At 42.3% G+C, this 15314-nt stretch overlaps 1 protein-coding gene across 2 annotated transcripts in view; it reads right to left on the reverse strand.

Annotated features, from left to right (window-relative positions):
* The window catches only part of henmt1 (HEN methyltransferase 1), a 112975-nt gene that overhangs the window by 89402 nt on the left and 8259 nt on the right, over positions 1-15314 (reverse strand). For both annotated transcript variants that reach the window (XM_041208347.1, XM_041208345.1), the window contains exon 2: positions 15068-15186. In XM_041208347.1, coding sequence (XP_041064281.1) covers positions 15068-15154 — 87 coding nt within the window. In that variant the 5' untranslated portion in view covers positions 15155-15186. The remainder of the gene's footprint in view (positions 1-15067; positions 15187-15314) is intronic.

A 15314-nucleotide genomic window follows, 5' to 3' on the forward strand; every position in this document is an offset into this window, starting at 1 on the left:
AAAAACGAAATAAGGAAATCAAAGAGAGGGCATTAAAAAAGATTAGCAAGTAAAGTTAAAGATAACCCAAACATATTTTACCAATATATTAATGCTAAAAGGTTAAATAAGGAAAAAGTGGGACCTATCAGATGAAGATGGAAACTTGTGTGTAGATGCAGAAGCTGTGGGAAGGGTTTTGAATGAATATTTTGTCTCCATGTTTACAAAGGAAAGGGAGGATGTAGATATAGTAGTCCAGGAGGAACACTGCGAGATATTGGACGGGATAGTCATAAAGAGAGAGGAACTACTTGAAGGGTCGAAATCCTTGAAAGTTGATAAGTCACCAGGGCCAGATGGATTGTTTCCGAGGCTGCTGAAGGAAGTTAGGGAGGAGATAGCAGATGCTCTGAGGATGATTTTCCAATCTTCACTAGATACAGGGAGGTACCGGAGAACTGGAGAAATGCAAACATAGTTCCATTGTTTTAAAAGGGATCAAAGGAAATGCCAAACAATTATAGGCCAGTTAGTCTTACATCGGTGGTGAGCAAATTAGTAGAATCAATCCTGAGAGATAGGATTAACTGTCATGTGGAAAGGCATGGACTAGTCAGGGATGGTCAGCATGGATTTCTTAAAGGAAAGTCTTGTCTCACAAATTTGATTGAATTCTTTGAGGAAGTGACAAGAAGGGTTGATGAAGGTAGTGCAGTGGATGTTGTGTACATGGATTTTAGCAAGGCATTTGTCAAGGTCCCGCATGGCAGACTGGTCAGGAAAGTAAAAGCCCATGGGATTCACGGTAATGTGGCAAACTGGATAAAAGGTTGGCTTTGTAACAGGAAACAAAGGATAATCGTCGATGGATACCCTTGCGAATGGAAAGTTGTCTCAAGTGGTGTTCCACAGGGCTCAGTGTTGGGACCCTTGCTGTTTGTGTTATATATTAACGATTTGGACATGAATGTGGGGGACACGATTGGGAAATTTGCAGATGACACAAAGATTGGTCGAGTAGTGGATAGTGTAGAGAATAGCCATAATCTCCAAAACAATATAGATGGGTTAGTGGAGTGGGCGGTAAAGTGGCAGGTGGATTTTAACATAGAGAAGTGTGAGGTCATACATTTAGGGAGGTCAAACAGTTACAGGGATTACAAAATAAATGGGAATACACTAAGAGGGGTAGATGAAGTGAGAGGTCTTGGCGTACAAGTACACAGGTCCCTGAAGGCAGCAGTTCAAGTAGACAAGGTTGTAAAGAAGGCATATGGAATGATCTCCTTCACTGGCAGAGGTATAGAATATAAAAGTAAGGATATAATGTTGGAATTGTATAAAACACTGGTGAGGCCACAACTGGAGTATTGTGTGCAGTTCTGGTCACATTACAGGAAGGATGTAATAGCTCTGGAGAGAGTGCAGAGGAGGTTTACAAGAATGTTGCTAGGATTAGAAAAGCTATGAGGAGAGATTGGATAGGTTGGGGTGATTTTCCTTAGAACTAAGAAGGCTGAAAAGTGACTTGATTGAAGTGCACAAAATTATGAGGGGAATAGATAGAGTGGACAGGATAAAATTGTTTCCCTTGGTGGAGAATTCTAGAACCAGGGGACATAGATTCAAGATAAGTGGCAGAAGGTGTAGGGGGTACATGAGGAAGAACTTTTTTACGCAGAGGGTAGTGGGTGTCTGGAATTTGCTGCCCAAGTTGGTGGTAGAGGCAGAAACTTTAAACTCTTTTAAAAAGTACCTGGATCTGTACCTAAAGTGCTGTAAGCTGCAGGGCTATGGGCCGGGTGCAGGAAGGTGGGATTAGAAAGGGCACCTGGGTGTCCTTGGGCTGGCATGGACAAGTTGGGACGATTGGCCTCCTTCTGTGCTATAACTTTTCTATGGTTCTAAGGATGGTGGAGGCAGGTTCGATCAAGGTATTCAAAAGGGAATTGGATTGCATTCTGAAAAGGGAGAATGTGCAAGGTTACAGGGATAACGTAGGGGATTGGGACTAGGTAGAATACTCTTTCAGAGAGCCAGTGTAGACTTGATGGGCCAAATGGCCTCCTTATGCACTGTCAAGATACTGTGATACACAACGATTAGATACAGATGAAGATAATATATTGTCACATTTTCTAATTATCTCAGTCTCTTTCATGGCAGGCCTGTGGTTTCTTAGATGAAGTCAATTAAGTTGAAGTGAAAGTCTTGTGAAGGCTGTGAGGTTTCTTATAGTTGAATTTCTAGGAGGTTGATTCTCAGGTGAACTCAAAGTTGGAACTAGCTGGGGGAGCCTTTCTCTTGGGATTCCCCACTTACGAGCTATTGCTGTTGATTACCTTGGACGCTTGATGGTTTGTAGATCGTTCACTGGCTTTTAGTGGAACTCTGTCTGCAAACAGCTTCTTGCTGGTTTTAAAAGCAGACAACAAAATGATTCCCTCATCATTTTCTTGGCAAGGGGCTGCAGCTCAACTGCTGATACAGGCAAAAGCAACTTTTGACCTGAAGTAACCTGATCTCAGTTAGTGGCCTGAGCAACTTTTGAAACCTGAGCTCCAGTCACTGGTCTCAGCTGGCTAAAACAGGTTTTGAAAAAGCTGAATGTCTTGAAGACAAAGGAAATGTGATGAGTCCTTATTTAGAAAAGGAGGAACGAGGTGATACTGCAAGTCTTGGAACAGAGCCAATGAGAATATGCCACAGATCAGGCAAGCAGGCCTAAACCAACGGGAGAGAGACAGCACAGCTTGAAGAGATACGATTCAGTATAAGAATGAAAGGAGTTTGGGCGTGGGGCAGCAAGACTCCAGAGACCAACCAACGCAGAAGCAGAAGAACCTACGTCAGCAACGTAGAGACGCAAGAGAGAGAGAATGGAACACCTGTCCAGTGTCAGCTCTCCTTTTCGGGTATTAGCTTTTATATTCTGTGGCCACTCAGGGAATGTCAGAGAAACCTAGTGGGTGTGTGTTTAGATCCTAGTTTTGGGTATAAACTGTATAACCTGCTGTAAACTGCATGTCTATATTTAACCAGACATATAAGCTATATGTAGATGATCTAACGAAGTGAATAAAGCAAATTCAGAGTTAAGAGAGAATTGACTCTTCTCCTCTGTGTACTAAGCCAATAACTGTTACCAGTGACCAGTTACCGGCAACAATTTGACTTCCACAAGTTCAAAGTCCTTCCTCCAAACAAAGGGTGGTGTGGCTGTATTGATTCTTATCATCCTGTGTTGTTTTTTTATACCTTGAGATTCATCTAATCTAGTTTGGATGAGGGAAACAAACTACCATGATACAAAAGAAGGTTGATATGATTCAAATACAACCATCTTACATACTTTGAGCTTCAATGTTCTCTTTTATCCAGAGTGAATCAGAGGATCAGGTTGGTGCGAGTTCTATAGTGCTGTTTTGTTGATCTATCCTTAAACAAAGGGATGTGTGAATTCCCTAGATGGCTGTGAATGTCCATATTCAATTGAGTCATAGGACTGTCTGAAGCTCAAATGCCAATGGTCACACAGCATAGCAAAATAGCAGCAGCTATTTTAATAGTCTGTCCAGTTTTTAGAAGTATTGACTGAAAGTTCATAATATACTGGCAGGTGACACTCTATTCACTTGAATAATCATAAAGCAAAAAAGGGAGACACCAGATAACTAGCAACAAGTCAAGCTAATGTACAACAGAAAAGTTTATAGAGCCTAAAACATGTCACAAAGTGAATACCCACCTTGATAGATATGAGTTCATTATAACAGCAATCAGGCTGTCATTTATAAAAGCAAATTCCATAAACTTTATGTAGGAAATAATGCTAAATATTGCAGTGGATGTTATGTATATAAGTTTTCAAAAGGTAAAATGGCACGAGGGAGCCTTGTAGGTAAAAACACAGAAGTTGCTGCAGTACAATCAATTATTTCTTGATATAATGTGGAGTGAATCAAACTGACTGAAGGCTGGCAGCTGTGATTTGTTGGATCTCAGGAGGAGGTTGAGATGGAGCATCCGCTCGGCACTTCTGGTGAAAATGGTTGTCAATGCTACAGGTTTGTTTTGTGCACTGTCATGATGAGCCCAGCCATCATTGAGGATAGGAATATTTGTGGAGCTTCCTCCTCATCCCTTTAGTTGTTTAATCGTCCACCACTTTTCACAACTAGATGTGGAAGGATTGCAGAGCTTTGATCCGATCTGTTGATTGCTGCTTCTGCTGTTTAGTATGCATGCATGTACTCCTGTAGCATAGCTTCACCAGGTTGGGACCATATTTTCGGTAACAGCATTTGGGATGCTGCTGCTGGCAGGCTCGCCTGCACTCATCCTTGAACCAGAGTTCGTCCCTTGGCTTGAAGGTAATGATAGAGTGAGTGATATGCTGGGCCATGAGGTTACAGGTTTTGCTCAGTACAATTCTGCTGCTCCTGATGGCCCACAGTGCCTCATGGAAACCATCCACCATCCATGATATGTTGCTCTTGTGTTAGCAGACTGTGTTTGGATGGAAGAAAATTTACACCAACAATCTCTGTATAGCTTACACAGAGAGATTAATAACCAGAAGGCATCAATTTAAAATAATTGGTGGAAGTACTCAACAGGAGTTCAAGAGGAATATTTTCACCCAAAGGGTCTGGAACTCACAGCCTTAAAGGCTGGTGGAGGCAGAAACCCTTATCACATTTTAAACAGCAATGGATACACACAGAAGCTGTGTGCAGGGCTACGGAAGATGGCAGCAGACTGGGTAGCTTTTACTTGGCCAGCAAGGCCAAATGGCCTCTTTCTATACCATAAATCTTTCGATGTTTCTGTAAAATATAGGGGCCAATGTCAACATTTACTGAAAACACCGAATGTGCCCCTGTTAATTGTGAAGAGGCCTCTAAGCAAGTTTAGGAGGAAAATGGGATGGGCTGAATGGCTTCCTTCTATAAATCTACAAAATAAACTGGGCTTTAATTGACAATTGGTAATAAAATGCAAAGAGAAATATAAAGATAGTGAGTGGGGGGGGGGAAATGAGCAAGAAGCATTAAGCGAAATTCAAAATAATCAGTTATGGACATTTTCAGTTCTTTTGACAAAATGGGACAATAAACATTATAAATAAGTAATCTTTAAAAAAACAAGGCTTTACACAGACTTGACAGCTGTGTAAGAATAACGAAGGAGCAGGAAAAACATCCACAGCACAGTGAGCGACACTAAATCAGCGTTTCCTCAGTGTTCGCATAGGGATAGAAACTAGGATTACACAAACTGATGGACATGTGTGTAGAATAGCTAGTCAAAGCAAACAGGAGGCGATGCCAAATAAATTACTCAAACTCAAGACAGATAAATCACCTGCTGGCCTGAGCAATGTTTAAATATCTATAGAAACTCTTTATATTTCCAGCTAGCCTTCTCTCATACTCTCACGTTTTCTCCTTATTAATCTTTTTGTCATTCTTTGCTGATCTTTATATTCTGTCCAATCTTCTGACCTGTCATCCAACTTTGCACAATTATACGATTTTTCTTTAAGTTTGATACTGTCTTTTAACTTTTTTAGATAACCACGGATGCTGGGTCCCCACCACCCCACCACCCCCGGATTTTTTTCCTTTCTCATTGGAATTTTTAAAAAATTCATTCACGGGATGTGGGCTTCGCTGGCTAGGCCAGAATTTATTGCCTTTCCCTAATTGCCCTTGAGAAGGTGGTGGTGAGCTGCCTTCTTGAACCGCTGCAGTCCATGTGGTGTAGGTACACCCACAGTGCTGTTAGGGAGGGAGTTCCAAGATTTTGACCTAGCGACAGTGAAGGAATGGCGATATATTTCCAAGTCAGAATGGTGAGTGACTTGGAGGGGAACTTCCAGGTGGTGGTGTTCCCATCTATCTGCTGTACTTGTCCTTCTAGATGATAGTGGTCGTGAGTTTGGAAGGTGCTGTCTAAGGAGCCTTGGTGAGTTCCTACTGTGCATCTTGTAGATGATACACACTGCTGCTACTGTGCGTCAGCGGTGGAGGGAGTGAATGTTTGCGGATGTGGTGCCAATCAAGCGGCTGATTTGTCTTAGACGGTGTCAAACATCTTGAGTGTTGTGAGAGCTGCACTCATCCAGGCAAGTGGAGAATATTCCATCACACTCCTGACTTGTGCCTTGTAGATGGTGGACAGGCTTTGGGGAGCCTCTGACCTGCTCTTGTAGCCACCAGTCAGCAAAGCCCGCATCCCATAAATGAATAAAAGAAAGAACTTTGGTTAGACTGCCTCTGGAGTAGTGTGTGCAGTTCTGGTCCCCTCACGTCTGGGAGGGTATTATTTCCATAGAGGGAGTGCAACCAAAGTTCACCAGACTTGTTCTCGGAATGGCAGCACTGTCCTATGAAGAGAGATTGTGGAAACTGGGCCTGTATTCGAAGAATGAGAGGTGATCTCATTGAAGCCTACAAAATACTTAAAGGGATAGACAGGGTAGATGCAGGTAAGATGTTTCCCCTGGTTGGGGAGCCTGGAACTAGGGAACACGATTAAAAAATAAAGGGGAAGACATTTAGGACCAAGATGAGGACTGTTTAAAGCAGAGATTGACAGATTTCTAATTATTAATGAAATCAAGAGGTACGGGGATAGTGTGGGGAAAAGGCATCGAAGTGGATGACCAGCCATGATCATATTCAATGGAGGAGCAGGCTCAATGGGCTGAATGGCCTACTCCCGCTCCTATGTTTCTGTGTTCCTAATTAACGGAGCCATCCCTCCCCACCTTTTCCTAGCTTCCTGTCTTTCTGAAATGTCATGTACACTTCAATATTTAGGTCCAAATCTATGTCATTCTGCAGCCATGTGTCTGTAATGGCTATCAGGTTGTACTCAGTTATTTCTATTTCAGCTATCAGTTCATCTGCATTCAGATACAGAGCCTTTAGTTTTGATCTTTTATTATTTTTGTAACTCAAGCCTTATCTGATTTACTCTTAAATTTATACTCTCTATCCCTTCCTGTCACCGTCTGTTTATTGTTTCCCATATTAGTACCTTTCTCTCTTGCCTTGTCTCTACACTTTGATTTACCACATCTTCCCAAATTTGATCTCAGAGAGTCGTGAATATTTTGAATTCTCTACCCCAGACATGTGTGGAGGCTGAGTCATCGAATATATTCAAGGCCAAATAGTCAGTTTCTTGAACTATAGGAGAGTAAAGGGTTAAGGGGGCAGGTAGGAAGCTGAAATTGAAGCCATGATCAGATTAGCCAGGATCTTATTTAACGGCTTAAACTTCTCATGGGGCCTTATGGCCTACTCCTGCTCCAATTTTGATGAGGTACAGAGAGGATTAATGATAGTAATGCATTTATGTGGTGTACATGGACTTCGAAAATTTGATAAAGTGCCACACAATAGGTTTGAAGGCAAAGTTTAAGCCTATGAAATAAAAGGGACAGCAGCAGCATAGATTTGAAATTAGCTGAATGGCAGAACTCAGGGAACATCACCACCTGGAAGTTCCCCTCCAAGTCACTCACCATCCTGACTTGGAAATATATCGGCTGTTCCTTCACCGTCGCTGGGTCAAAATCCTGGAATGCCTTTCCTAACAGCACTGTAGGAGTACCTACACCACATGGACGGCAGCGGTTCAAGAAGGCAGCTCACCACCACCTTCTGAAGGGCACATAGGGATGGGCAATAAATGCTGGCCCAGCCAGTGAAGCCCACATCTCGTGAATGAATTTTTTAAAAGTTGTAAATGGTTGTTTTTTGAACTGAAGGATGGTATATAATGGGGTTCTCCAAAGGTCAGTGTTAGGACCCCCATTTTTCCCAATACATTTCAATGAGTTAGACTTGGGAGTACAGGGCACAATTTCAAAATTTGCACATGACATAAAACTTGGAAGTATTGAGAACTGTGAGGAGGATAGGTTTTTTAATTCTTTCATGGGATATGGGCATCATTCCGTTTATTGCCCATCCGTAATTGTCCTTGAGAGGGTGGTGGTGAGCCACCTCCTTGAACCGCTGCAATCCATGTGGTGTACACCAACAGTGCTGTTAGGAAGGGAGTTCCAAGGTTTTGAGCCAGTGACAGTTCCAAATCAGGATGGTGCATCACTTGGAGGGGAACTTACAGGTGGTGGTGCTCCCATGCATCTGATGCCCTTGTCCTTCTAGATGATAGAGGTTTCAGGTTTGGAAGGTGCTGTTGAAGAAGCCTTAGAGAGTTGCTGTAGTGCATCTTTTAGACGGTACACGCTACTGCATTTGTGCATTGGTAGTGGAGGAAGTGATGCTGAAAGTGCTGGATGGGGTGCAAATCAAGTGGGCTGCTTTGTCCCGGATGGTGTTGAGCTTCTTGGATGTTGTTGGAGCTGCATTCATCTAGGCAATTGGAGAATATTCCAACAGATTCCTGACTTGTGCCTTGTACATGGTGGACAGGCTTTGGGAAGTCAGGAGGTGAGTTACTCGCAGCAGGATTCTTAGCGTCTGACCTGCTCTTGTAGCCACAGTATTTATTATGGCTAGTCCAGTTCAGTTTCTGGTCAATAGTAATCCCCGGGATGTTGATACTGAGGGATTCAGTGATGGTAATGCCATTGAATGTCAAGAGGAGATGGTTGGATTCTCTCTTGTTGGAGATTGACATTGTCTGGCACTTGTGCAGCATGAATGTTTCTTGCCACTTATCAGCCCAAGCCTGAATGTCATCCAGGTCTTGCTCCATATTGGGCACAGACTGGTTCGGTATCTGAGGAATTACGAATGGTGCTGAACATTCTGCAATCATCAGTGAACATCCCCACTTCAGTCCTTATGATGCAGAGAAGGCCATTGATCAAGCAGCTGAAGATGGTTGGACCTAGGAACTCCTGCAGTGATGTCCTGGAACTAAGATAATTGGCCTCCACAACCACAACCATCTTCCTTTGTGCTAGGTATGACTCCAGCCAGCAGAGAGTTTCCCCCCTTATTCCCATTGACTCCAGTTTTGCTAGGGCTCCTTGATGCCATACACGATCAAATGCTGCCTTGATGTCAAGGGTAGTCACTCTCACCTCACCCCACCTCTTGAATTCAGCTCTTCTGTCCATGTTTGGACCAAGGCTGTAATGAGGTTAAGAGCAGACTGGTGCTGGCAGAACCCAGACTGAGCGTCAGTGAGCAGTGTACATAAATAATAAGTGGCTGGTAAGAGGAGAAGTAGGGCCAATTAGGGACCAAAATGGGGACTTACACATGGAGGCAAGGGCATGGCTGAAGTGTGAAATGGATACTTTGCATCTATCTTTACCTACGAGGTAGATGCTGCCCAGGCCATAGTGATAGAGGAGGAAACTCTGTCACTAGAAGGGTTCAAAATTGATAAGAAGGAAGAGTTGGAGAAACTGTCAGTACTTAAGGTTGACAAGACACCAGGACCAGATGAGATGCATCCAAGGATACTGAAGGAAATAAAGGTGGAAATTACACTCCATAATTTTTCAGTCTTCCCTAGACTCAGGGGAGGTGCCAGAGGACTGGAGAATTGTAAACATTAGGCCCTTGTTCAAAAATGGTTGTAAGGATAAGCCCAGCAATTACAGACCAGTCAGCTTAACTTCAGTGCTGGGCAAGATTCTGGAAACAATTATTCAGGATAGAATTAATAGTCACATGGAAAAAGATTGATTGATTAGGAAGGGCCAGCATGGATTTTTAAAGGGGAAATCATGTTTAACTAACTTGCTGGAGCTTTTTGAAGAGGTAACAGAAGGGGTAGATGAGGGTAATGCTGTTGATGTGATGTACGTGGACTTTCAAAAGACATTCGATACAGTGCCACACAATAGACTTGTGAGAAAAATTATAGCTCATGGACTAAAAGGGACAGTAGCAACGTGGATACAAAATTGGCTGAGTAATAGGAAATAGAGGGTCATGGTCAATGGATATCCTTCGGGCTGGAGGAAGGTTTGTAGTGGAGTTCCCCAGGGGTCAGTATTGGGACCCTTTCTTTTCCTGTATATATTATAATGATCTAGATCTTGGTGTGCAGGGGACAATTTCAAAGTTTGTGGATAATACAAAACTTGGAAGCACTGTAAACTATGAGGAGGACAGTATAGAACTTCAAAAGAACATGGACAAGTTGGTGGAGTGGGCAGATAGGTGGCTGATGAAGTTCAATGTGGAGAAGTGTGAGGTGATGCATTTTGGTCAGAAGAACATGGACAGACAATATAAAATAAGGGATATGTTTGTTAAAGGGGTGCAAGAGCAGAGGCCTGGGTGTATACGTGCATAGATCATTGAAGGTGGCAGGACAGACGGGGAGAGCAGTTAATATAACATACACTATTCTGGGCTTGATCGTAGGGGCATGGAGTAAAAGAGCAGGGACATTATGCCGATTTTATATAAGACACTAGTTAGACCTCAGCTAGAGTATTGTGTACAGTTCTGGTCACCACACTATTGGGAAGATGTGAACACATTGGAGAGAGTGCAGAAGAGGTTTACAAGGATTGTTCCAGGGATGAGAAACTTCAGTTATGAAGATAGATTGGAGAGGTTGGGACTGTTCTCCTTGGAGAGAAGGTTCAGAGGAGATTTGATTGAGGTGTTCAAACTCATGAGGGGGCTGGATAGAACAGACAGGGAGAAACTGTTCCCATTCGTAAATAGATTGAGAACGAGAGGGCATAGATTTAAAACAATTTGCAAAAGAAGCAAATGTGACGTGAGAAAAAAATTTTCACACTACGAGCGGGTCTGGAATCCCTGGAAGCATGGTAGAGACAGGTTCAATCGAAGCATTCGAGAGTGCGCTAGATAATTATTTGTATAGAAACAATATGCAAGGATACAAGGAAAAGGCAGGAGACTGGCACTAAGTCATAATGCTCATCTGGAGAGCCGGTACAGACAAAATGGGCCAAATGGCCTCCTCCTGCACCATAACAATTCTGTGATTCTGTTATTGCTGAGTACGTGCCGCTTGATAACTCAGTTGAAGACCCCTTCCATCATTTTCTTGATCGAGAGTATACTAATGGGGCAATAATTGATCGGATTGGATTTTTCTTGCTTTTTGTGTCTATTTCAATGTGTGCTACATTTAAGTTTTCCTCGGGGGAACATACGCTTGTCATCTTAAAGGGGGCAGCATGTGAGAGGCCTGAGCGGTACCCTCATGACTGCCATGCAGCCACACACATGCATGGTTTAATGGCAGCACGGATGATCAGTCACATCTCGGGGTAGGGAGGAAAATCGGTGATATGGGAAATATTTTCAGCATGGTTGGGAGAATTGAAGGGTTTCACCAGTCCTTATGATTAGAAGGATGCTGGGTCAAAATCCTGGAACTCCTTCTCTAACAACACTGTGGGTGTACCTACACCACATTGACTGCAGCGGGTCAAGAAGGCAGCTCTCCAACACCTTCTCCAAGGCAGTTAGGGATGGGCAATAAATGCTGGCCCAGCTAGTGAGGCCCACATCCCGTAAAATAAATTTTAGAAAGGGTGAAAATATTAGATTGTTTTAGCTTCATTTGGACTCGGCTAGTTTAGCGTGGGTACAATTGAAGGCAACCTCCTGTCAATCCACATCTCTGCCTGCTCTGTTGTGCTCCTCCATTCCTTTCTCAGCCAGCCACTTTTCTTCAAACCCTATTATTAGACAGTCACTTAAGATTTGGACCCAGTTCAGAACACACTTTGGGCTGCAATCTCTCTCTTTATACAACCCTATTAATGCAAACCATTTATTTCTGCCTTCATTAGGAGGTTCTGTCTTTCAAGTCTGGCACATGAGAGGTGTCAAAACCATTGCTAAGTTATACATTGATAATATTTTTGCTTCTTTTGACTCTCTCTCTCGGAAATATGATCTGCTCCACACACATTTCTTTCACTATTTACAAATCAGACATGTTGCACGCAAAAAAAATCACCCAGTTTCCTTTAATGCTCCTGAAATCACCGATTGATATTATGGCAGAATTAAATCCTTTTGTAGGGGGTTCAGTTCCAAATTGTAATCTCTAATTTTTTCACTGCACTGCCCTTCGCTCTCTCCTTAAAAACTCTTTGGAAGCAAGGTTTTGACTCAGACGTATCAGAAGATCGGAAGTCTTATCTCTCTCGTACACATTCCTCATCTGTATGTGCAAGACGTGGGTTACTACAATTTAAAATCTTACATCGTGTCCACCTATCCAAGGTGAAATTATCTAAGAGGATTGTCAAAGGATACAACGGGATATAGATCGGTTGGAGACTTGGGCAGAGAAATGGCAGATGGAGCTTAATCTGGACAAATGCGAGGTAATGCATTTTGGAAGGTCTAATACAGGCAGGAATTATACAGTAAATGGCAGAACCCTTAAGTGCATTGAGAGGCAGAGGGATCTGTGTGTACAGGTCCACAGGTCACTGAAAGTGGCAATGCAGGTGAATAAGGTAGTCAGGAAGGCATATGGCATGCTTGCCTTCATTGGCAGGGGTATTGAGTATAAAAACTGGGAAGTCATGCTGCAGCTGTATAGAACCTTGGTTAGGCCATACTTGGAATATTGCCTGCAATTCTGGTCGCCACATTACCAGAAGGATATGAAGGCGTTAGTGAGGGTGCAGAGGAGGTTTACCAGGATGCTGCCTGGTCTGGAGGTTATTAGCTATGAGGAGAGGTTGGAGAAACTCAGATTGTTCTCACTAGGGTGACTGAGATTGAGGGGCGACTTGATAGAAGTTTACAAAATTATGAGTGGCATGGACAAAGTAGATAGTTAGAAGCTTTTTCCCATGGTGGAAGAGTCAATTACTAGGGGACATAGATTTAAGGTGAGAGGAGAAAACTATAGAGGAGATCTGAGGGGCAAGTTTTTTACGCAGAGGGTAGTGAGTGTCTAGAATTTGCTGCCAGAGGAGGTGGTGGAAGCAGGTACGATAGTGGTGTTTAAGAGGCAGCTTGATAAATACATGAATAGGACGGGAATAAAGGGATACGGACACTGGAAGTGCAAAATGTTTTAGTTGACAGGCAATATGATCGGCGCAGGCTTGGAGGGCTGAAGGGCCTGTTCCTGCGCTGTACTTTTCATTGTTCTTTATTCTAAGATTTGACCTGTGATAAATGACATACTGCACTAACCTCTTTAATTCATATGCATGAGTCATGTCCCAAATTGGCTTTGTTTTGGACAAAAACTTTTGGATCACTCTCACATATTTTCAGTGGCAACATGGAACCCTGTCCTATTATAGCACTCTTTGGAGTGGAACCAAACAGCAACCCTCTTACAAAAATTCAGATAAATGCACTTGCCTTTTCCACATTATTGGCTAGACATATTATTCTATTAAATTGGAAACAGTTTGCCCTACCTTCTTTTACTAATCGGATATGTGATCTTATGCAGAATCTTCAACTTCAGAAAATAAAGTACACTTTAAGAGGCCACTGATGAATTTTGTGTGGCTTCGCAACCTTTCTTAGATTACTTTGAGGAACTACAGCTCTCTACTTTCATATAACTGACCCTGGTTAGGTTGTATGTATTATATCAGGTGGAACTATATCTGATTATAATTGTTGTTCATTTTCTTATTATTTATTTTTTGGGGGTTGGGGGTTGGGGGGGTTTCTCTTTCTTTTTTTCTTCTTCTTCCTCCTACTCTTTTCCTTTCTTTCTCTTCCAAATGTAAGTGTGTTGAATTCTTGCTGCACTGTAAGCTTTTTTTTGTACAGTTAAATTTTTTTTTAAATTATAGGTTGTTTCTGCTGGATGGAAGGAGGCAGGAATTTTACTTAAATAACAAATTTTTATCCAAAAAGAAGGAAAAAGGAGGTTTGAAAAATTTTTTTGGATAGAGGCAAACGTAATGTTGAAACCACTTCAACAAACTGCTGCTGAAACATAGTCCATTAATTCTTTAAAAAGCAAACAGAGGAATATTAAAGAGCAGCAGAAGTGGGGGGAAAGGTGGTTGTGTAGTGGTACTGTCACTGGACTAATATTCCAGAAACCAGGGGTACTGCCCTGGGTACCCACCACAGCAGATGGTGAAATCTGAATTCAATATAAATCTGGAATTAAAAATCTGATGATGCCCACAAAGCCGTTGCCGATTGTTGTAAAAACCCATCTGGTTCACACACGTCCTTTAGAGAAGGAAATCTGCCATCCTCACCTGGTCTGGCCTACATGTGATTCCAGAGCCACAGCAATGTGGTTAACTCTTTAAAAAATACCATCTGAACAAGGGCAATTAGGGATGGGCAATAAATGCTGGCCTAGCCAGCGATGCCCACATCCCATGAATGAATAAAAAAAAGTGATAAAGAAAGTGGGGTTAGAATGGTTGGGATATTAAAGGGTACAAGGAGTGAGCAGGATTAGACTGAGCGGGTTACTAATGGATACTAGGAGAGTGGGATTACACTAGGTGGGATATTAAAGGATAGGAGTTGGATAAGACTGGGTGGGATATTAACGGGTATGGGTGTAAGGGGTTAGATAAATAAAAGATAGCTTTGTATTTATATAGCAGTTTTAACAATCTCAGAACACCTCAAAACGCTTTACAATCATTTAAGTACTTTTGAAATGTCGTCACTGTTGTAATAAACCTGACAGCCATTTTGCACACAGCATGACCCTCCAAACAGCACTGAGTAGATGACCAGATCATGCAACAGCATGGAGCAAACTGTGTGCACTCTTCATTCCTGAATCATGCTGCATTTCTCATCAACCAGAAATGTTACCTCTGTTTCTCACCCCACAGATGCCATCTGATCTGCTGAGTATTTCCAGTATTTTCTGGTTTTATTTCACATTTTTCAAAGTCCTCAGAACATCTCTGGGATAAATTAAAATACCAACTTGCCATGGTAAGGTAACATAACTTATCCCAATTACAAGTATTAAAACATTATTAGCCTCTTGTCTTTAACTGAAGCACACTGCACTTTGTATTCTGCTGCATTTAACCAGAATTTATAACTAATACAATCCATATAACCCTTTGATGCATGTTATATTGACATTAAGTATTCCCTACATTACGTGGTTATCTACTTACTTTCCTTGCTTTATATTTCTCCACCAGTTCAAACACCAGCTGGTATCTCTGCTTATACAATGGTGGTGTGAAGGTTATGGTCTCCATTGCTTCTGCTTGTTTCAGCAGCTTTTGAAAACCTGTTCAACCACACAAGCCAAACATCCAAACGTAAATTAGACTCAGTCATTACGACACAGAAGAAAATCATTCGGCCCATCAAGTCCATGCCAGATTTCTGTAGAACAATCCAGTCAGTCCTATCCGC

The sequence above is a fragment of the Carcharodon carcharias genome, chromosome 16, assembly GCF_017639515.1.
Source record: "Carcharodon carcharias isolate sCarCar2 chromosome 16, sCarCar2.pri, whole genome shotgun sequence".
In the NCBI taxonomy this organism is placed as follows: domain Eukaryota; kingdom Metazoa; phylum Chordata; class Chondrichthyes; order Lamniformes; family Lamnidae; genus Carcharodon; species Carcharodon carcharias.